Source organism: Teleopsis dalmanni, chromosome 1 (genome assembly GCF_002237135.1).
Source record: "Teleopsis dalmanni isolate 2A chromosome 1, ASM223713v2, whole genome shotgun sequence".
Lineage (NCBI taxonomy): Eukaryota > Metazoa > Arthropoda > Insecta > Diptera > Diopsidae > Teleopsis > Teleopsis dalmanni.
The window spans coordinates 139,758,646-139,782,692 of NC_051846.1; the positions used below are offsets into that span (position 1 = coordinate 139,758,646).

Genomic DNA, 24,047 nt, shown 5'->3' on the forward strand with positions numbered 1-24,047 from the left:
CAACAAAATGTCTTACTATTTTTCAACATAAGTACTCTGTTTTCTTTCTATTCAAAAGAGGGAATTGGCAACGCTGTTTAACACAATATATATTAATTAAAATATCAGTCGTCAGAGAAATGGTGGTGGAACTAGGATAGTAAATTATTGGAAAATAATTAAAACGGCGTTTCATGCAGTAAAAAAAATTGTCTATTCGTCTTTTAATTGCTAAAAATACAATTTTTAAAAATGAGTACTTTAGCTTATCCACCAGAAGAAGAGATTTTCAAATTTTGTAGGAAAAAATGCGGTGTTATTACAACAACAGAAGATCAACAATACTTTGCGCTTGGCTGTCTTCTTTGTACAGAAAAGTTTCTTTATTTCGATGCGTTTATTGGGCACATGCAAATCGAGCATCCAGCCCAAGAGCAGGGTATATTCGGTGGTACATATAATGAAATGCAAAATGATATTATGAGTGGCATTGGCAATGGAAATGGGAAAGACGAAGATTTTAATGACACGGATCCAACATTGTTAGAACCACAAATGGTTATGGTTAAAGAGGAAATACTGGAGGTAAGTATAAGTAATGTGTTAAATTATATATAATATAGTATGACAGTTTTTATGCGTCATAATCTTTATAGGAGCCTGATGAAGATGATGCACCGTTAATTACTGGTTTTTCAGCTGAAAATGAAGCTGCAGATGTTGCGATATCATTTTTAAGTAAAATCAAAGCAGAACTGCCAGACGCAGATATCAGTTTAGAAGAAATTGATCAACATAAATTATTAAATGAAAGTTTTAATAGTTTCGACGATTATGGAGTCGAAGATGATTACATACAAGATCAAGAACCAGATGTAAGTAATATTGATGACGATGAAGATGAAGATGACCCTAATTATGATAATCAAGTAGAGGAATCATTATTAAGCGTAAGCATTTTTAAATAATATAAATAAAATAAATAATATTAAAACATTCACCATATAAAGGACAAAGGACTAACATTGCACATTAAAGATCGTAAAATGATACAATTTGTAATAGATTCGTATCGGCGTAACTCTTTTTTGTGGGACCATCGTCATCCTCAATTTCGTGATCGTGTGAAAAGACAAAAGTTTCTGGAATGGATAGCAGCTGAGTTTAAACGACGTTTCAATATTTCACTAGCAAAGGATGCTGTTACGAGGAAATGGGATAATTTGCGCACTGTTTATAAACGCGAGTGTAATCGTATGTCAATAGAAAACACAAATATAAGTACTTTATGGTACTTCAAGGAGTTACATTTTCTAAATCGTATATATGGTGGCAATCAAAAGATGTCTGAAGCTGTAATACAAGTGAGTCAATTTTGATTTCATAATTGTTTTAAAAACAAAACCTGAATGCAGTATAATAGTAACACAATACATTATCTATTAAGATAAACTTAATTTTTTTATACAAAAAAATCGCACTTCAAAGATTTTACCCTACTAATTACAATGCGTCAATTTCCAATGTGTGCCTTAATTGAAACTTTATTGCCCATAATGTCATCCATTTGTTTCCATGGCTTTGCCTCATTGAAGTTTGGCTTTGCCTCATTGAAGTTTGGCTTTGCATCATTGAAGTTTGGCTTTGCCTCATTGAAGTGCGTAAGTTTCTTCACCTTGAACCAGATTCACTTCAATTTAAATTTCACCCACTTCCAATCCATACTTGCTAATAAACAATTCCTTCCACTCTCTCATTTCCATCATCGACAAACAGCAACAACCTACTAATGGAAGAAATCCAAACAAAACATAAATTTACCTGAGCAAATGTTTTGTTAATCTAAACATTTATTTTATTTTATACAAATAAACAAGATAATGATATCTTACAAGTTTTATCGTTAATTAAACTTATTTTTAAAATTAGTTAATATGTAAATTGTGCAACTAGCACTAATATAGTTACATAGGAGTAGTATTTTAATACAAAAATGATGCATGGGAATATGCATGTTAACTTAATGCACTTAATGCAGTTAATGTGCAATCATTTACGAAAGATACAACATTATTTAACAAGATTTTAAGATTTTTAAAAATAAAATAATTACTTGATTGCATTTGATGGTTATAAGTCTTAGCCATAGCGACCATCAAAGTATGTGCCAATATATTGTCTTGTCAATACAGTGTACAACTAAGTGTGTACCAATGGTTTCACGTCTCATCAAAAGTTATGTATCTGTTAACAGGTCCACTTTATTTGGCACAAAATCCCTCTGATTATTAGAGGGACAAGCCAAAGTGTCAACAAAGTCAGCAAGTTCGTACATAGTCCAATTTCTTTTATACAATCATCCAATATTATTTGATGCACTCTTTTGATATTTTATTTAATTGTAGTAATATCTGGCGAAAATATTTTTGCAGTAAGGCACTTATGGATCTTTTACCTACACTTGTCTATTTGCGTGTCATTAAATCAAAAATATTAGGAAAACTGATCGATTGAAAATATATTACCAGTAAACAAAATGAGCAAACTCTCTCAATTTTGATATATGTGATTTTATAGCATATAGGATTCGAAATCTTTTGGGTTTTGGCACTGTAATCATTGGCACTGAAGGAGCTAATGCTAATGCTTAAATGCTTCTCTTTAGTACATTGATTTGTTAGTTTACTGATAACGTACTTCCTTGTGAGTATGATTTACAAAGCAGTTCGCGTGCACATATAAGTAACTTAATTAAAAAAATCGACTTCTCTAATTAAAAATTTATTGTTTTCGTGTTTGTAGTAAACAAAAAATTGTTTGTTCATCAGATAGTCTATTCCTTGTTTACACATTTTATTATAAGATTATATTGGTATCAAAACTTCACTGTAAGTGTATTCAGTGTTTTTAATACAGCATTTTATTATTCGTACCCCTCTTAAAAAACTGGATTGAATTTAAATCTGATCATTAAAGTATATAATGCACAAAAACATTTTGTCGTGCGTCTTTTTTTATTTATCTCAAAGTTAATCTAAAAAATTGTTGTGAAGGTTAACATGACCCTTGCCGATTCAACTTGTTCTATACTAAAACCTTCTAAAAAATTTTATTTCGTTTACATTGATTTGGTCAATATCGTCACTAGCAAACTGCTGCTAATGTAAACTTAGAAGAGTTATATATAAAGTTCAAGCTTTTTAGTAGTAATTAAAAGCATAATGACATTTTAAACAATCAATCACACAAGAAATCTGTAGGGATTATAAGACAAAGTCGTAGAGTGTGCATCACACCTTCAGACCACAGGGTTTATGAGACTGCAGTGGTTTTTTAAAAGTAACTTTTGAACTGAGCAAAAAATGAGCTTGCCTTATCATTGACGAAAAGTCGATATAAAATGTACTACCGAATAGTGATTTTCGTAGTAAGTTGTAACATGTTCAGCGGTTGCTAAACGATTTATATTATAAAATGTTAAATCTTAAACTAAACACATGTAACCTTGGATGTTAGTTCTATTTCACATGTCATTAAAACAGTACTGCTTAATCAGGACAGCGAAATGAATAACTTTTTAGTTAATCGGTCTTTAATCTTAATTCGGTTAATAAAAAAAATCTCAAAATTTACATTTTAACGTTTAATAAAGTCTGAAAGATTTTAAATGAAATTGGAATCACATTGTACATGTTTCGGTTTGTGTAGCCCAACATTGTGAAACGGAAAAGTTTCGTTTGATCGTTCCCCTTATTCTACTAAGTACGCAATTTAAAGATCGCAAACTGTCATATAACCGAGTATCGATATTTTATCATATTCGTGAAATCTATTTCTTCATCTTTTTTCAGTAAATCTCAATTTTTTTTAAATATAAACGATTCAATTAAAACTTTCTACATTCATAACTTGTATAGGTCCAAATAAATTTTAAATATACGGGTAGGATGTTGGAATATTCTTAGCTTTTTAAATTTATTAATCGCCACATTTTTGCAACACCAGCAACAGTCTCTTAAAATGTATGAAATTTACTATCAGCAGTGACATGAGAATACAGTAATCATATCATTTTATATTTGGTTATTTGATACATTTGATATATTCTTTAATTTGTGCTTTATATTTACTAATCTTATAAAATGCGAACAGTGGTCTACCATGTCCGACTGTCGCTTACCACTATCGTTCAACTTTCATAATTCGTAAGGAAAGCAAACCAGAGTTTTTGTTAGGACAAGAAAACAACATGATAGAGAGTTCTTCTCTTCTCCCCATGACGTCGCACATCTGTTCTCCTATCTTATTACACACAGAAACCTCCGTTCAATTAACCCTTGGATCCAACCCATTGAAGTGGCTATGTTTCTCTGCCTGGATCCAGGATAACGTTCACTTATACCCACCCACCCAATCCACACCATACTCTTTCCCCTCCATCACCCCCAATCACTATCCGCCCACTTCCCTACACATAAAATCGTCTTGTATGTCCTTTCATGTCATCTGCTTACAGGTCCTAGCGGGTTACAACAACAACATAGAAAATTTTTATCATATGATCAATTTATTTTGTTTGAGAATTTCGAGAGGATATTGAATTTTGTTTCCAATAGTTCTTCGAAGTCCCTAAATCAGATTTTGTTTTAAGAATTATAGGCTTGTTTCTTGCCAAGGCTAAGCATTTGCACAATAGATGAGAACTTAATAACTCTTTTGTTTCGTTTTGAAAGCAAAGATTGTCTTTTTGAGCTCAAAATCTTTGTACATGCCGACATATCGTAGTTTCAGATGGTATTATGGATGACCAAATTTATTTAGTCTGGGCACTTTGAAGAAGGTAGGATGTATTATGGATTTACACTCCTTAATAATAATTGATATTGCTGCGCCTTTACGTATCAACCCTTCTGCTGCTTAGTTGCTATGTCCTGGTATTCAGATGACGGAAACGTTGTTGTTTGATTTTTTCTAACTTTTGTATTAAATAAAATTTTCTGACATATTTCTGATAATTTTCTAGATATAATTTTTTTTTATTAATTATACAAAATAAATAAATGAACTTAATTACAGGAAACTGTCTACCGTCGTCGTTACTCGGCACTTTGGAATGATGTGTCTACAGCGAAACTGTTAGCTATGGTGAAAGAATTTCCATGCTTTTATAATAAATACAACTGTGATTATCGTAGCAAAGAGAAAAGAGGAGAAGCCTTACAGCAAATGGCAGCAGAATTACAGCAAATGATCGATGTGACAACAATACAAATCTCAAAACGTATATCACAGTTGCGTTTCGATTATTCCAAACAAAAATACGAACGTCTAACATGTGAGCAAGGCAATAAAGTATTCGTACCCAGTTATACCTATTACTATCAAATGAATTTTATGGATGACGATATAGCACCATTCAAATGCGATCATTGTCCACAAATATTACAAACATCCCGAGAGTTTGAGGAACACCTTACGACACATCAGATAACAACCAACAGTGCCTATGTTTGTCGCATCTGTTCGATGTCCTTTACAGATGTCGAGCAATATCATCAGCATAAGCGCGTACATTTACCACAGCAAATGAAAGAAGTTAAGTTTCAATGCGATTTATGTACTGCAAGCTTTCGAGAAAAATCCAATTACGATGAGCATATGCGAAGACACAATGATGAATTGTTTCTACCATCACTTGTTAATACTAGTAATGATGGGAATGTATTCGATACGGAAAAACCATTCATATGCGATGTATGTGGTAAAGGTTTCGCCAATGCCAACTATCTGAATTCTCATCGGGTATTGCATGCAGTAAATCGACTGTACCCATGCGATTATCCACAATGCACCAAAGCATTTTCTTCCCGCCAAACTTTAGTTGAGCACACAAGATCACATTACAGTGCGGAGATGTACAACTGCGATACATGCGGCAAAGGTTTTAAATCTGTTAAAAATCTACATAATCACAAACAAATACACGACGCTGTCAAAAAATATATATGTAAAATATGTGGTTCAGCTTTTGCACAAGCAGCAGGTTTGTATTTGCACAAGCGTCGACATAATCGTCCCAATTCGCGTATCCGATCCGGCTTCTTATAAAATATGCTATATATGAACACATAAGACGATTTAAAAACAATTTAAAAGGTATTGAACAAAACTAATTAGTTAAACTTAAGCAAATATTCAATTGCAACATCATATATAGCGAAACGTTGCACGTTTATACAATAACTCTAGAAAGTACACTTTCTAATGAAAGTCAGCTATGATGTGAAATAAAAAAATTATATATTATATATTAAATGTCGAAAGTAAACTATAGCGAAAGAAGGGATATGCACTGAGAGAATGCCTACAACAATATATAAAATATTAAATGTGTATGCAAACCATGTATGACCAAACATATATCAAAAGCGCAGTTTACAGTTTTTATATGTACAATAGCAAATTACAAATTACAAATTACAAATATAAATTACATTAAATATAGTAAGTGAGAATCCAAATATTGAAACAAGTGTATGTGTGGGTATGCGCCTTATGATTGAACACTGTTCAAAAGTGTCTCGCCATTCTTTCTCCAAACTCCCAAACTCTTATAAGTTTCAATTTGGAATTTATATAAGCAAACAATAAGTTGAAAAATTCATTAAATATATAAAGAAATGATATAAACTACTTAGGTAGAATATGAGCCAAATGAGTCCAATATAAAAGATAAATACAGAGGAAAATAAAAAAAGAAAAAAGCAAAAATGGGTTGTAAATACGATATGGAATTGAAATGAATACTGCAAAATCCGATATATCTAAATCTAAATTCGACTCAACAATATACATAACTTAGAAGCAAAATCGTTCAAAGTGTGCAATTTAGAAGAAATATAAATGCTAACACAAATATTATAAAATAAGCGTAATTTTAAATCGTATTTATTACTTAATACATCAACATTATTAACTGTACTTAATGTAATTTCTAAGTTAGAAACTCAAAGAAAATATTATTTTTATAGTGAAACAGAAAGAGAATACGTTAAGAATAATAAGGTTTGTCCCAAATGTCCCAAAAAGAAATTGTCAATATTTTAACAAAAGTTTTGTAAAGATTTGTAGCAACTATTTTAATTGCTCATTTCTAATATTTATTTTTTTGTTTTTTATTCTATATTCTATGTATTTTTATTATCATTTTATGTATTTTTTTCATCTCGCATTTTAAGTTAATTAATAATATTTTTTAATTGGCAGCTAAATTGATAAGACTATTTTGTTTGAAATCTTTCTATTAAAATATATCGACGTATATTGTTTTTACAATATATATTATTACTGTCATTATATATATAAGTGTAATAGTTTTTAATAATTTTTAATTATAAGTTATATTTGTCTTAACAAATATATTAAACATTAGGCTTTAATTATAAGAAATATTTTTACATTTTACAATTTATCTAATCAATTTAAATTAACAATGATCTAAGCAATTGAATAATACGTATATATTTTAACAAATATATACATTCACTTACTATTATAAAAAGTTAAAGTAAAAGCTTAAAGAGTTTTTCATAGGTATATCTATAAAACTTATAATATATATAATAGACTTCTGATTGTAACCATGTACCTTACTCATTGAACGAATTCTCATGTATTAGTTTTCTTTTCTTTATGTATTTTGTGAATAATTAATAATTGATTTTTGTATTAATTTATGTTTTTTAAAATCCACTAATTTGCTCATTAAAATAAAATTATATCATTTATATTAATATAATCACTTAACTGAAAATTTTTAATCTTGATTTTGTATGTAACATTTATTTTATTACACATTCCATATTATAATTTTTTTTTTCATTTTTTTTTTATTTTACATATTGGGTGCTCTTTTATTTATATACATAATTGGTATATTTGCAATTTTTTTCAATAACAAAAATTTATTATTAATTGAAATATTAATTTCTTTCAGTAAATTAATAATTAAATTAAAAAAATTTTACTCAATTTAAATATTTTAAATTAATAATAAATAAATATATATATATATTATTTATTATTTAATGTTTTAAATAATTTTATGATTTTTTAAAATTCTAATTATATTCATTTAATATTTTTTAATAGACTCTTTTGTTTATTGTAATTATTTTAAATGATTTTATACTCTATTATATTTTGTTTTTAGATTCTTGTTTAACTAATTGTAATAGCTTATTCTTATTTTTATAATTTTTTTGTTTCTCTGTTTTACTCAACATAAATATTTTTTTGCGCCATTTATGTTGTTAGCATTTATTAAAATTTTAATATATGTTATATATTGTCGTCAATCCTCTAATTCTTATTAGTGTCCTTAATTAATAAGTATTTTTAATATTATTTTTATATTCCATTTGCATATAAATAGTAAATTATAATATTATTGATGTAGTTAAAGATTTAAGTAAACAAAATAATTAATTTTTGGTCAGATTCTATATTTATTTTATTTTATATATTTATTATCTAAAGAAATATCGCCAACATCTCGAAATTTTTTAGCCTTCTATTTTTATAGATAATAATTGTATAAAATAAATTAAAAGTCATCTAATAGTTTTTTATTCCATTCACATAAATCTTTAACAATAAGTAAATAATACTTAAAAACAAAGTAAACTCTGATTTATACTAATAAAGTTTTTTATATTTTAATTTTATAATAACTTAATTTTGTATTTGTTAAGCTATATTTACCTATATTTTTTTTTAAATTATATAAATTTATTTTATATACCGTTAGAACGACTTTTGTAATTTTTAAATATATCATATATATATTGTAGCTTTTATAATATATTTTTACACGCTTCATATACTTACCATGAAAATGGTGTCTTAACTTATGCCTTAAATGTTTTTGTCTGCGTGCGTTAAATACCACACAAAAATAGCAACAGGGTTTTAAGAACAACCGGGTCTATGTCGCGGACACACGCCAACGAACTACCGCTAATCTCCGCAAATCTCCTGAAGCTACAACACTTCTTGTTCGTATCATGAATACATCAATACTAACTGCAATGGAGCTAGCATCAGTGAGATCGAGGAGGACTAAAAGTTGTACATGCTGAAGATGTTTCATGACACATCTTGGTTGCACAGAGAAAAGACTTTTTCAAGAGGCTTTCGCCTAATATCTCTAGTAAAGAACAACACCTTTCTCGTGTAGCAAGAATTGTCCTAATTCAATTTATTAAGATATAAGCATGTGCTAAACATGGTTTTTAATGTCATCAGTTCGTAGTGTATGACCTAAATGCAGCTTTACTCACCCTCTTTTTCACTCTACCTTTACGTTATCATATCCTAACCTATGTATTCGTATTATAATGCTTTTCACGTTTACTGTTAAATAGATCTCCACAGGCTATATCAACACCGTCAGCATGAATTCTTCACTTTATCTGTGTACCCATTAATGAGTCTGTTACTAGTCTCTCAGTTCTTGGGGGAAAATAAATGAAGCTTTACACATCGACTATTGTGTAATATTGTTTTTAATTTTTGGGTTACGTCAAAAATATGATTTTGTTTTTTAAGAATATATTAAATATATCCTAAGTAATTCATATATGAAAGATATTGAATCTTAGACAAAGCCAAATTTAATTTTTTCTATTTATATAACAAATTTTTATTTATATAATGTTGTGTAGGAGACTTCAGAGAGTATATATCCTTAATGAGTATGACAATGCGTGTTTGTCTAGCTAAAACATTTAATATATAAAAAAGACATTAGTGTGAAGACTAATGTAGTTCCGGTGAAGTCAAAACTTGATTTTTTTTAGCATATATATAATATATATTGAATATTTTTTTGTCGGTTTATTTTATTTTATTTTATTATTAAATTTTTTCATATTTTTTTTTATTTATTTATTGTCTAATTTTAATTAACATTTTATATTAATTATTTCTTTTAGATCTTTTGCAAGATGTGATCTTTAGTGCAATTCTTTCTTAATTAATTAATTAATTTTTTTTTTTTTTTTGAAATCAAACAATTGTACTTTATCACAATTATTTTATTGATATATTAGCTACGTTTTTATTGTTTTAAAATCACTTATTTTTAATTATAAACAATTATTATTTATTTTATTATATATTGTTTATATTATTATTATTAATTATTATTTGTGTATAGTCATTTATATCCTTATTAATTTTAAAAAATATGTAATTACTTTTTATTCATAAAATATATTTTTTTCTTCCTTATTTTATAATTATTTTCTAGATATTTTATACTTATATCAATTTTAAATTAGTTTAAATTTTTTTGTATTTCAGTCTTCAGAGACTTTTACTAGATCATTAGCGATCATATTTTAAAATAATTATTTGAGATTAAAATTATAGCACTAATTTAATTATATTTAGGAACAAATATAAAAACCCTTATGGAAATTTCATATGCAGATCTTATTATTCTTAACATTTAAAATCTAGTATAAAATTATATAGTTATAAATAATAAAATAAAATATTGTTTTTAAATACTAATTTCTTCCAATACAAAATGGTGGGGGGTTATTTAAAGAAACGAGGCATTTCGAAATAATTACGAACTGAGCACATAATTTAACCTGAAACTAAATGAAATTACTTATAGTACTAACAATTTATAATTATATACTATTTATAAATATACGCATCTATCTATAAGTTTAACAATTTATGTATCAATAAAAAATTGATGAATTCTATTTAAGAATTATAGTTTAATCCTTTACTTAATGAAATTGATAGCTTAAAAAGACACACTACTTTTAACAACTTATCGAAACATTCGTATTAAAATAAGAGATTAAAATTATAAGTATTCCTAATACTAAACCCGTTTAGTATTAACTTTTTATTTAAATAAATTTAATTTTTCACAAATATATTGTGTTTTTATATTTATTTAAATATCAATTGTAAGTAATTTATTATTATTGCTATTATAAAATAACATAAATGTACAAATAAAACGACGGAATTACAACTGGCTCGGGCACACACTAAGAAAACCCTATGAAGAGGTCTGTCATGCTGCCCTACAATGGAATCCACAAGGCAATATAAGACCCAGCAGGCCTCGCACCACATGGAGACGAACAATCCGGCAGGAAACTAATAAATCAACGAATTGAGACATTTAGCATTAAACAGAAGTACCTGGCGATTCTATGTAAATAGTCTATGTTCTTAATGGAATACGGCTTATATTATTTACTATTATTAAATAATAGGCTATGAATGCACAGATCTATTGTGCGCCTAAAGGCCTAACTAAAACAATTCTAGACTTCTAGACTATAAATCTCATAATTGCTGTGGGCTTAATTTTACCTATTTGATTTGGAATTAAGATCCCTCTTCCAAAGTATTCGAGTCTACGTCTTGTCGCCGTTGGGCAATTGCATAGGATATGTTCTGATATTTCAGGAATCACTTTCTACCGCACCTATAATCTTCATGTGGTAATTAAGTCAACAGTGTCCTGTAAGAAGTTCAGTGTAGGTTTTAATATCGTTTCCACTAATTTTAAGGATAGCGTCAACTTTGATGTGTTCAGGATTAGTGAATCTTCTTGGCTGCCGCATGCCTGTTTGGGCTCTCCAGTGTTCAAGTAGATTTTGTTTCTCCCGTTCACATAATAAGTTATTTGTGAAGACATTTGTTACCCTGCAGAAGGATTCTGACGCAATGAAAAGAGTACATATACCCTTCTTTGCTTGGGAGTCTGGTATTTTATTGCCCTCATGCCCTTCATGTCCCGGTATCCATATAAGAGTAACATAGTTCCTCCGATACTTGGGTATTAAGAAGTTGAAAGCATTTCCAGACCAACTTTGATTGGTATAAAGAGTTTGCTAAAGATTTTAGAGCTGCTTGGGTGTCTGAAAGAATGCATATTTTAGTACCTCGGGTGAGAACATAGACCTCTTCCTTAAAAATGGAAGCGGTTTTTCCTGTTGCGATTGCTTTGCGGAATTCCGGTTCTATAATTCCTGCTCCTGCACTGCTATCTTCCATTTTGGACCCATCAGTATACCATAATTAAAGTAATTTATGATGTAAAACATATGTGCAAAATGCACTATCGTATTAGACTAAATCTCCTAAAACAAACTTATAAAAAACAAGATATATACAAAGCTATTATTATTAAAGATATATACAAAGTTATAGGATAACCTATGGTGAATTGCTTATATTTGTTGCAGTCTGCTTGATTTTACTATATCCGCTAGTGTGTAATAAACACAATGGATTAACAATATCCATGTCTTTCGAAATTCGAAGGGAATAGGATTGAGAAAAATTCACATCATTAGTTGGAGGTACAACTTGAAACTGCACTTGCCCAATTCAGGGCAGGATAAGCCACTTGCTACACATTTAATTGTTACACATAAACACATTTCTATGTATAGGAAAGCTGTCCAAAAACAGCTATACTTGTCCTGATGTTGCCAATATATTTATCTATCATACTGCCCCCTCATATCTGAGCCTTAATGTTTTGTTGCTCTACTCCACAAAAAGGGCAACATTATTTCACTAAAACTCAGGTTAGTTCAGGCTAGAAAATGTTCTCTACTTATGTCATATATTCCAATTACTAACTTACATTCATGAGAGTCCATCTCATATACTCTCTTCAATTTTTGTTCCAGTTTTAGTTGTAACAGCAACATGCAATACTAAATTTCGATTATAGAAGAGAAAGAAAGCTTTGAATAAAATATTTAAAAACTGTGCAAAAATGAAATTCGTAAACCGGAAATCCTACGATAATAATTACCATAAAAACAAAAAAAAATGGAGTGAAGCTATATATTCACTGTTCAAAAAATATGCTGAAGTCAGTGGTGTAGGGAGAATTGCGTCAATAGGCGGAGTTGTTTACGTATATACTATTATATTATTAATATTTTAGAGTTTATAGAAAATATTAATAATATTTTCGTCAATGCAACAATATTGACGAATTTAGCCTAAATTTAGCCTCAGCGTTAACAAAAACGGGGCTTATGTTTTTCAATAAAAGTTATAAAATGCGTACCAATTCCTTAAGTAATATTTAAGACACCTCGGTTCGTTTAAGTACTTTCTTACTTAGTTGGCCATTACAGATGTAAGTCGTACTTTGCCGCTTAAGCTTCTGGTAAAACAGCAAACTAAAGTAATGGCAACTAGACTCAATGCTCTCTCCCACCAGTCCCTCTAGGTTGTTTGCCGGTTTGCCATACGGTCTCCACAGATGCCCTCCAGGTTTTACTGGGGGTTCTTCCCCTGGACTTGGAAGTGTTGGGCTATGGAGGGCAACTGCTTTTGAACTATGGAGGGGCTTCGCATTGACAGAGGTCGAATGGCTTAGGGATATCAATGTCGTGAATTTAAACAAATCACAGATTGTAAGGTTATTGAGTGAGTGTGTGACATCTAGCTGGCAAGCTAGATGGAATGAGTGTGAACATGGAAGAGTGACCTATGAATATATCCGGGATGTCAATTTCGTTAGGGATAGACTAGACTTTGGTTTCGGCTTGAGTCTTGGCTATCTCCTGACGGGGCACGGGTCGTTAAATGCATTTTTGCATCAAAGGGCTTTAGTTGACAACTCGGAGTGTATTTGTGGGTATCACTTGGAGGATTGGAAGCATGTTTTCTGTCAGTGTGTGTTGTATGATAATGTACTAAATTTGGAAGGAATGGGTGTTAGGATGTGTGTGAGGTGTCAAAACTTTTCATTTGTAGCTCCCTGTGTGTTGTCGTTGTCTGCTTGTGGTCTGTTGTCTGGATTTCTTTGTTGTCTGTTGAACATCTTTTGTTGTTTGTCTGTTGTGTTGTGGGAACCATCCCGTTGCTGTTTGGAGCGTCACTGGTAGTAAGTGAATTGTTTCACTTACGACACTCGATCGGAGGTGTAATTCTGGTACCACGGGGGTCAGGGCCCGCAGCTTCGGCTGTCCTGACCATTTGAGGTTGGCTCCTTAAAGGGAGTGTCGTGGTGGCTGTGGTTAAAACCCAAACATACGCGGGTAGAATGGTGGTATTCATTTCATTCATTTTCACTCATTATTTTCATTCATTATTCACCTTTTCATTCCTTCACACATTTAATCATTTATTTACCTTCATTCGATGTGGAGTTGCATTTTCCAACCGGGTGCTGTGACCCAAAGATCAGCAGAGGCGTTAGATAGGCCTAGCTTCTCACCAAGGGGGAAGCTATGCCCAAGCACATAGCTTCAACTGGTACCGGCGGAATTCCTAGGAATTCCAATGGGGCGTTCATCGGCGCAATATACCGATGCGTGCGTGAAGAACACCGTGATGTAGAGCTTTCACGGCAGGAAATCACGTAAAATCTTGGACCTTCCCACCAGTCCCTATCTCAATTGTTATATTAACGAAGAGCAGACCAGCTTGCCAAGGCAATACTTTTTTTGATATGCATATCTCGGATATTGCTAAAAAACCTGGGTATATAAAAATTCTTTTCAGATCTCAATATTTAATTGGACCAAACTGGAAGGCAACATACCAGTCAGCTGTAATAACTAAAACAGACCTGTGCAGCACTACTGTATTTGTGCTCATTAGGATATGCTATGAGACTGGATCTACAGTATAATATCTTTTATTGAGGTTGTGGCTCCGAAGAAGATGCGGAATCCGTGTTTACAATTCTTATTAATGATTATTTTTGGCCAGCTGTGGATTAGAAATCTAACTGGCCTGACAGAGAATTACACCACTCGCTATAGATCGATAAGCTCTATTGATCTGGCCTGAATACACCACTCAGTACAGATCGTTAACCTGATTAATTTTTCTTAAGTGCTTTTCTAAGTATGATCAATACTTTGACTTTGTCCTATGGAATTAGTGAGCTTTTTAATATTTTCCTTATAATCTTCGACTGCAATTAATGGGTGTTAATGGCAGTTGGATCTATGTCCAGGGCCAATTCCCTCTCGTCCAACTGGGTTACAAGGAAACGTTTCTCCACCCATTGTTTGTTATAATTAATTTATAATCTCTAAAACTATGTATGAATATGTTATCTGAAAAGGTGGGCTAAACACTAAAAATAAGTACATATGTAAATAAGCATGTAATTTTCTTATCTAATTTCGGTTAAACGTTATTGCCCGTGCGTCGGAAAATTAATTGAGCATGTCATCGTGACAAATGTTCACGACATCAAAACATGTTATCATTATGTGTTTTTAATGTTTGTCAAAAATTCTATAATCTTTCCCGACGTCAAAATAAGCGTGCTTCATTCGGTGCAGAATTGATTTCAGTTATAACAACAAAACAACTTAGGTCTATTTTGTGAATGTGTTATCAGAACTTTATGGGTTTTTTGTATCATGAAATCTGCCGACATAAAACAATGGAATTGAATTTAAAATGTACTATGCTCCTCCCTCGTCCTTACATTAGTTGTGTCCATGCAAGATGACTCATGTTATAATGATCTGATCTAGTTTATATAAAACTCATTAACATACATATATGAAGCGGTGTATATTTGGGGAATAAGGATTAAACCTTTCACAATATTTCGACCACTAATCGGTAATGTAGTCTGGAGCAATAATATCTAGTAAAAGTATATTTACCGATGTTTTATGTGTAAGTCTCGCAGCCAAGGTCAGTACTAGTCCAGTCAGATCTACGATTTTGTTGAAGGTTCTGTTCAAGGAATATTTTCGCACTGACTGAACCTACTTTATGAAGCGTATACCTTATCCACCGCCATTTTATATTTACTCTAAATAAATAAAACACCACTTACCTTATAAAAAATAAATAAAATTATTAGATAACAACATTGGACTTTGACGCGTTAATATTTCCTAAATGTCGAGTTTATTGAGCTTTTCAAGTTTATATACGTATATACGTAAAATAGTTACAAACCCTTTACACTTGATTAGAACAATATTCACATGTGTACATACTTCTGTACATTTCTTTACTATTGTATATGATACCATAATTTAGGTTAGGTTGAAGCGACAGTCTAGTGTACCGCTTTAGCACAAAAATGGTTCGTTATGATACCATTGATGTAAAAATCTCAAACATTTGATTAACGGACAGTATCCCTTTAAGAATACACAAATATTTAAGTTGGTTTCATTAAACCAACATGACGAGTCTACAAATTTGGCAACGTTCCTAATTTTAAAAAGAATTGCAGCTCTGCCAGGTCAATTAAAAAAAGGGCCTCATCGATTTTTAATCTTCTACTGCCAATGCTAAGCACTTGGTTGAGTACACTTTCTTCCCTACCTGCAGATCCCACAGCCTCGACAAAAGGTGTTAGATGATGGAAAAAGTTTTCCCTTATGCCTTCCTAATATGCAGTGATGGGCCAGCACCGATACCATAAAACTAAGTTCATTCCGCTTTAATTGAAGCAGCTATGCATTTTGTCCAGATGAGAATCTTCAACTATTACGCTTGAAATTTTTGTTTGCTGACTAGCTTAGCTGTAAAGTGTGAGATACCAATATGCGTGGAGGGAATTTCAGAGAGCAGTATGCCAATTGGTTACGAAAGCTATCAAGTGTAGTCTCTTTTCAAGCTCTCATATAAAATCCGCATGGCAGTAGAAGAAGAGGAAGACCTGAGATTACCTAGCGCAGATCAACAATAAACGAAATCAATAGCCAATCAATATACCTTGGCAGATTATACACCATATTGTTGAGCTGGGAGAAGTGACAGTAAGAAGGCAAAGATGGAAGCAATTTGTAGACAGCTTATGCCCAGTATAGATATTTGGAATCGCGTGACGCCTAATATCACAAGTTAATCCGTTTCACAATTACGAGATATATCTGTGTCCAAATATTTATATGAATTATGGACACTGACTAATCTAGACAACTCGTTGAGGAAACCCGACATTTTCGAACTACAAGAGAAGCGACTATAAAGCCTCTCAGACTGTCTGAGAAAATTGCGTTATTCATGTACGAAATCCTACGGCTCTGGACCAACTTTGCTACATAGTTAATTGCCATTTTCTCTGCTTGAAAGACATTTCAAAAACATTTCATTATCGACTTTGTTCTTAAATTTCGAGATGTCAATGTAAATTTTAATCTGTTTAAAGGGGCTAATCTGTCTTGAGTATTGTCTGTCTTGTGTATTGTAATATTGGCGGTCCGAGAAGATTACAATATTTACGAAAAAACTGCTTTAGAAAAATTTAAATCTTTGAATAATTGATTGTCTCTACTGTAAACTTCTAATAGTCTCAAATTGCTAACTTTACTAAATTTCTTCGTATAAAATATTAAAAAGGTTTAATCGACTGGTATAACATATGTGTATATAGAATATATATCCAACAATTTTATTTAGAAATGTAACAATATATGTATATGCAAGCAACCAATTATAATATATATATAATTATATGGTGCTATTTATAAAACATGATTCATATTTTTATTGAATTATCAACAAATAGACTTTATATCACCTCTTCTATTTATTTACTTGATTAACTTTATTCGTGAAAGATATACAATAATTCTAATCCCCCTTAAATGAACGCCTATCAACAAATCGACAAAGCCCATAAAGTGGTCAACTGCGAACTTGAAACGATTGGAATCTTTCCTCGCCATTCCAGACGTATTACGCATACCCGCGACTACCACCCATAAAAGCCAATCGCCAACAATCGATTACACTACTATTTTGCACAAATTTTTATGGAACTGATAAAACGAGAACTAATCAATCATGTTAATCATTCGTTATCAGTTTATTTATAAAAAAAAAAGTTTGTTTTTTTATTTTTCGACGTGACTAAACACTTTTAGATGATAATTATTGAAATTAATTTTTTTTAAATCCGCTTTCGCTGAATGGAAAAACATAATTTTTTTATAAATAAATAATAATAAATTTTGTAACGCTGCCAGAATCTTCTATCTCAAATTTGTCTTGATGTGTCGAGAAGATAAACTTGTTTGCACAACAAACAGAATAACAACAATTAGATTAATTAGCATTTACGCAGACTGCCGTTTAAATATTGAAGAAGACACAAACAAATGTTTATGTTCATTGCTTATGCGTTGTTTTTATTAAAACATTTTCACATTTCCGTGAGTACAAAAATGCAAATAACAAAATAACAAATTTAAGGACTAGATCAGTTCGCCACGTTCGTTGACTTTAATGACCTTTACACGATTCCCTTGCTCGGCTAGCATTTCGTCAAATGACTTGCCCTTGGACTTTGTATCCGCAAACCAACCTACGTTGTCGCAAATCAAATGGTTGACGCCGCAACCATCGCATTGCAATATGACAATTCCACTGGTGTATGCAGCTTCCGTCACAGTTTTACTGTTCCGTGTGTTGCACAGTTTGCAACGATAGACTAATTCCACTTTGCGCTGCATGCGCCGATAGTTCTTCAATGTGGTTGGCGACACCGAACCCGAGGATGCTCCATTTGCTGCAAATTTCTTGCCCGTAAATGTGGTTGCATCGAGTATGGATTTCGGTATGAGTAGCGGAGCAGGTTTTGTATTATTATCATTCCCAATTATAGGTGCAGATGTGGCTGCATCCTCTACAGGCTGTTGTTGTGTTAAGTTAAGGAGCGCATTTTGCCCATTCTGTCGTAGTAAGTTGAGTGTGCGCGTGCTAAAGATGTTACGCAATGCGTTCATCTTACACGCTCATTACGATATTTTTTTTCTTAAACAGCACCAAATAAAATATTAAATAATTCTTTAAGGTTACAGCAATAACTTGCTATTTTTGGATACTACGCCGAAATTTCAAACCACTCTTGTTATTGTCTCTACACACACTATCCGAATTTGCAATGATGATTGAGTTGTCAACCAACAGCTGTGCACAACTATCACTAAAAATAGTGTTGCCATATTTGTACGAAGAAAGCTGTTGGCTGAAACAGAAGCATTACGTCGCAACGTAGTATTTATTGTTGAGAATCTTATACGGAGTTACATTACAAACTTTAATCAACGATTAACGTTGATTAAGTGTTCACATTATCGTTTCGGGTTTTCATTTTGACAATTGTTACATTTTTTAATATATTAATGAACAATCAACTGAAAACATTGTTATGGAAACCCGAATTTTTAGTTATACTGTTATAATCTAGTATGTTTTGCATTAGTTTAAACAATCTTAAATAATGAAATGTAAACAAATCAAGTAAATATAAACTGTCAATCGTGTCGGTTGTATTTACTTCATATACAATATTGAAAAATTTATTATTTTTTAAAAAAATTAAATAAACAACAAAAATGAATGTTATTTATATCCAAAGTCTTTCGATTCGTTCTGATACGTATTTTTCAAACTATACAAAAAAAATAGCATATTTTAATTTAGAGGGTTTGTCGAATAGCAAAAAAGGCTGCACAAACATTCAATGCTCAAGTTCCAGTTTTTTTTTTTTTTGTTTTTTGTTGTCACTTATTTTTATTTTAATTAGTGACACCAACCAGATCGCCTATTCTATATTTTTTCAATGCTACTCTTTTTGTAGAGACATTTGTAATGCATATTGTTTTACTTACTATATGTAAAGCGACCATTCTTATATATCCTTATATGTCCTTTATTTCTTTCTTTGCTATTCGAAAAAAACCTCTTAATTTTAAATAAAGCTTCTCTGTCACGATACAAAGAAAGCGTAGCTTTTCAGCAATACTAGTACTTTATTCAGCATATATTAATTTTATCAAAAAGTTTATTTTTTGAAAAATCTAGAAACAACAATTTACACGCGAATACTCCTAATACAGAATTAATTAAGGCAATAAAGAACACACAAAACTAGAATAATACAATTTTCTGAAATTTGAAGTCCTAGTCAAACTTATAAATGCAGTAAATTTCAAGTTTTACAAGAAATTTCAACTTCTATAGCTTATACCAGGTTCGCACTATCTCATTTAGGCACTTGCTCATTTATATAAATGAGGAACCGTTCACATAATAATGAGCTCATTTATACAGCTTTTAGAACTTTTATATGTCAAAAAAGCTATAAAAGAACTTTCTTTTGTTTACAAATAAAACACAAAGAAAAATTTTGGTATTATGTAAAATAAATATTTTAAAATGGGAAACGCGGAAAATTTAAAAAACATAATATATAATGTGTGTGAAATTATTAATAATAGAAAGAAAGAAAGCAATTTCTGAATATCGTAAATGTCGTGCAATGCACCGAAAAAATATACTTGAAATAAGAAAAAAGCAAATAGCAATACTTTCTACAATAATTGCTAGCAACCGGAGGAAGTGCTGGACTTTGGTTAGTGCCGCCAGTAATGATTATTAAATAAAGTTTAAAATTAACATTTTTTTTCAGAAAAGAACAAAGAAATTCTGGGAAGTGGATTGCCAGAAAAATGGTCCAAATTTTTTCAAAGAAAATTTTCGCATGAGTTAGGAATGTTTTAAGGAGTTATGTGAATTATTAAAAGGACTACAGAAAAGAGATACAACCTTTCGAATTTCAATTTCTTTAGAAAAGAGAATTGCTATTGGCTTGTATTGCCTTGGGTCGTCGGCTGAATACAGAAGCGTAGCAAATCTGTTTGGCGTTGGCAAGTCAACCGTGTGCATTTGCCTGAAATTACTTTGCCAGGAGGTGTGGAAAATTCTTTCACCCTTGTACATGAATGCATTTCCATTAACAAGCGACAAGGTGAATGAGTGCATCAGAGGATTTGAGGTTCTTGGTTTTCCACAATGTTTAGGTGCAATGGGTAAGTTTTCAATTTACTATTACTGATACATATTAATTGTAAACAACATTAAAGATGGAAGCCACATTGAAATAAAACCAGAATCTCAGAATGCTGTTGACTACTATAACTATAAAGGGTGGTACTCGATTGTTTTGTTTGCCCTCGTAGATTATAGGTAAGTAATTTATAAGTAAATAAACAACGAATTTCAATAAACGCGCAAATATATTTTACTGTTTATTTACAGATACCGTTTTCTTTATATAAATGTTGGGTATCCTGGAAGAGTCAATGACTCTTTTATTTTTGAAAATTCATCACTTAAGAGCCAGTTAGAAAATTGTATTGCTTTAGAAGACAAAAGAAGGGTGATTAATGGTGTCTTTTTGCCATTGACATGAATCCATCTGAAATAAATGAATATATCTCACTAAAAAATTAAATATTTCATTGATATATTAAATCATTTATATACATGTTATATATTAATTACATTTCAATTAATAAAAACAGATTATATTCAATACTACTTTCTCAGTGTACTTGTTTACAGCACAGTTGTTGTTTGTTTACATTTTATATTTAAAAATATATGACAGATACTTCAAATTTTGGTCATTTCCCTTCTGGGAAATTTTTTTTAAAGGGTTGCATTCGACAATTTTGGTCTAAAATGATCTGATTTATTGTAAATCAGCACATTTATATGAAAGCTCTTTGTATGGTAAATCATGCTCATTAGTGATTATAATGAGCAAAACCGCCTAAATGAGATAGTGTGAATGTACTATTAGAAAATATGCTGAAGATATAGAATAAATGTGATGTCAACTCAAATATCTGAAAAAACTCAAATAAATTAAAAAATATATTTATTTATTTTTTTTTTTTTAAATAAAAAAAAATTTTTTGTTATATTATTATTTTTATTATGTAAAAAAATAAATATATCTGAAAAAGTTCAACAAATAAATCGTTTTTTAAAATTTATTCATATATAACAACACAGCTTCCGCAGCAGCGTTGCTAACTTGGCGTTTACATTGGCCGAAAATGGCTCATTTTGGTCAAAAATCGAAAATGAGTAGCGAATGGCTCATTCTTGCATATAAAATTTCAAGCGCGAAAATGAGCAATTTTCTCACATTCTATATGAAAGACGTTCGAATGCATTCCACATATGTTCCAAATGCAAGGGAATCGATTGAACATACCCTAAGTAAAAGCTTTTCATGGCATTTTCACAGTTTGAGAAAGCTGTTTTTGACATATTTACAAAAAAAGGTAAACAAATGTTTGGTGGTTGCATTTTCTTGAAAACGATGCACCTCTTTTTAGAACTTCTACTTCCCAAAAGGTAATTAATAGAAGTTAAAAATATGTTTTAAGTTTATATTGTAAGGTTTGAAAGCATATTTAATCTTCATGCAATATTTTTTTGGCACAGGCCAAAATCAAATCAACAAGCAAGTTGAAAAATCAGCTGTTTGAAATGAGAACAAACGAATTACAACGAATGTAAACACTTTCAAATTGCTTATTCAAAATGAGCCATTTTCGGCCAATGTAAACGCCATATAACTTGGCGCTAGCAATATATTAGGGGTATTCAGGCAACTGATTAGTTGCTTAGTAATTGATTACAACAAAAATTTGCACACAAAAATGAAACTAAGCAGGGAATCAACTATTTCGGTGATTCTCAGATTAGTACAAATTTGATTAATAGTGCTGCCAGTCCCAAGTGTCGTAATAATAACTTAAAATGAATTTTTGTGTAGAAATTTGTTAGCTGTCTCTCTCAGCTGTTTGAATTGTGTGTAAACAATTTTCACTGTTAACGTATGTTTCGCTTTTGCTGTTGATGCGAGTGCTGCCAAGGCATTTACACACAACAAACTAATCAGATAACGCATTTTGGGTCGTTCAAGCAACTGATTAACATCAAAATGCTAAATTTTTTTTATATGAAGTTTTTGAATCAACTAAGCAGCTAATCAGTTGCCTGAATACCCCTATTATTTTAAAAATCTGTCAATTCGCCATTTTTGTACCAAAAACTTATCGATAACGCATTAAATTCAGCACTATATTCAGAAAAAGATATTAAGCAAAGTCAACTTTCAGCCAAAGTTCGAAGTTTGTTGTGCCTATTTTTATATGGCAAAGCGACTTTGGTTGCTGGTTTTGCACTCAAAATCGGTATCCACTAGCAAAGTTCGTAATGTAAACCTCGTTTAATACACACCATCTAATGCATACAGCACTACTACGACGACCAGTTTGCATATGTTTTCAATATAATAAAATACTTATTTCAATATTGTTTTCCGTTGAAAATAGGAATAAATAAAAAATTGTGCCTTATGAATTATATAATTATGAGCAAAATATGCATAGTAACTTATATGAAGAAAGTTGACATAACGTAACATATAACATACGTTTAATCAAATTTCATGTGCGTTGTCCTCACTAATTTATCGCCATCACAATAGTGGTGCCAAACTTCGTTACTTTTGGGTATTCGTACCTACCCGTTACTTTTCGTATTGTATTCGTTACTCAGTATTCGTTACTTAGTATTAGTTACTCAGTATTCGTTACTGCGCTTTCGTTACTGCGGTTTCGTTACCAAAGTTTCAATGCTATTGTTTCGGCATATAGGGGAATTTTTTAAAGCATGTATATTAAATTATATTGCATATTATTGTAAATTTTGATTTTAAGTAAAATTCCATAATTTCTGTAAGTGCTGTATAAATTTATTGAATTAATAAACAATAATAATAAAAATAATAAATAATATATTATATTAACATATTATATCAAGAAAACATTTAACGCGTTGTTTGATTGCTTTAACAGCTTTAATTATATTATATTATATATATTATATTATATATATATATATATTATATAATATATATTATATTATATTTTCACTTCCTACTGGTTCAAAATGAATCCAAATTTCACTTTTTTTATTATTAATATTTTCACACATTTTTAATAAATTTGAAAACGAACAAAATTTTTGAATAAAGTAGTTGTTATTAAACCGCGAAAACAGCTGTTGAAAGTAATCGTTACCAAGTACTCAAAAGAGTAGGTAAAACGAATACTACTCATTGGTAAAATGAGTAAAAGTAACGAATACAATAAAAAGTTTGTATTCGTTACTCCGGTATTTCTTGAGTAACGAATACAAAG

General features: G+C 30.7%; 3 protein-coding genes across 3 annotated transcripts; 2 read left to right on the forward strand and 1 right to left on the reverse strand.

Annotated features, from left to right (window-relative positions):
* Nucleotides 1–85: 85 nt before the first annotated feature.
* On the forward strand, nt 86–7,100 carry LOC119669011 (zinc finger protein 677-like). Its single transcript, XM_038078737.1, has 4 exons — nt 86–564; nt 636–929; nt 990–1,343; nt 5,056–7,100. The coding sequence occupies exons 1-4, from the start codon at nt 232–234 to the stop codon at nt 6,085–6,087; spliced, it is 2,013 nt and encodes a 670-aa protein (XP_037934665.1). The 5' UTR covers nt 86–231; the 3' UTR covers nt 6,088–7,100.
* Nucleotides 7,101–18,138: 11,038 nt separating this feature from the next.
* On the reverse strand, nt 18,139–18,929 carry LOC119666693. Its single transcript, XM_038075978.1, has one exon. It carries the CDS (start codon nt 18,762–18,764, stop codon nt 18,234–18,236), a length of 531 nt encoding a protein of 176 aa, XP_037931906.1. The 5' UTR covers nt 18,765–18,929; the 3' UTR covers nt 18,139–18,233.
* Nucleotides 18,930–20,539: 1,610 nt separating this feature from the next.
* Nucleotides 20,540–21,258, forward strand: LOC119666703 (protein ANTAGONIST OF LIKE HETEROCHROMATIN PROTEIN 1-like). The gene is made up of 3 exons (XM_038075988.1): nt 20,540–20,852; nt 20,907–21,009; nt 21,082–21,258. Exons 1-3 carry the CDS (start codon nt 20,762–20,764, stop codon nt 21,233–21,235), a joined length of 348 nt encoding a protein of 115 aa, XP_037931916.1. The 5' UTR covers nt 20,540–20,761; the 3' UTR covers nt 21,236–21,258.
* Nucleotides 21,259–24,047: the final 2,789 nt, after the last annotated feature.

Excerpts from the sequence above, each read along its gene's own strand:
- LOC119666693 (XM_038075978.1), bottom strand. The coding sequence starts at position 18,764 with ATGAACGCATTGCGTAACATCTTTAGCACGCGCACACTCAACTTACTA.
- LOC119666703 (XM_038075988.1), top strand. The coding sequence starts at position 20,762 with ATGAATGCATTTCCATTAACAAGCGACAAGGTGAATGAGTGCATCAGA. Across the intron at positions 20,853-20,906 it reads ACAATGTTTAGGTGCAATGG|ATGGAAGCCACATTGAAATA; the intron begins GTAAGTTTTCAA and ends ACAACATTAAAG. Across the intron at positions 21,010-21,081 it reads TTTGCCCTCGTAGATTATAG|ATACCGTTTTCTTTATATAA; the intron begins GTAAGTAATTTA and ends GTTTATTTACAG.
- LOC119669011 (XM_038078737.1), top strand. The coding sequence starts at position 232 with ATGAGTACTTTAGCTTATCCACCAGAAGAAGAGATTTTCAAATTTTGT. Across the intron at positions 565-635 it reads TTAAAGAGGAAATACTGGAG|GAGCCTGATGAAGATGATGC; the intron begins GTAAGTATAAGT and ends TAATCTTTATAG. Across the intron at positions 930-989 it reads TAGAGGAATCATTATTAAGC|GACAAAGGACTAACATTGCA; the intron begins GTAAGCATTTTT and ends CACCATATAAAG.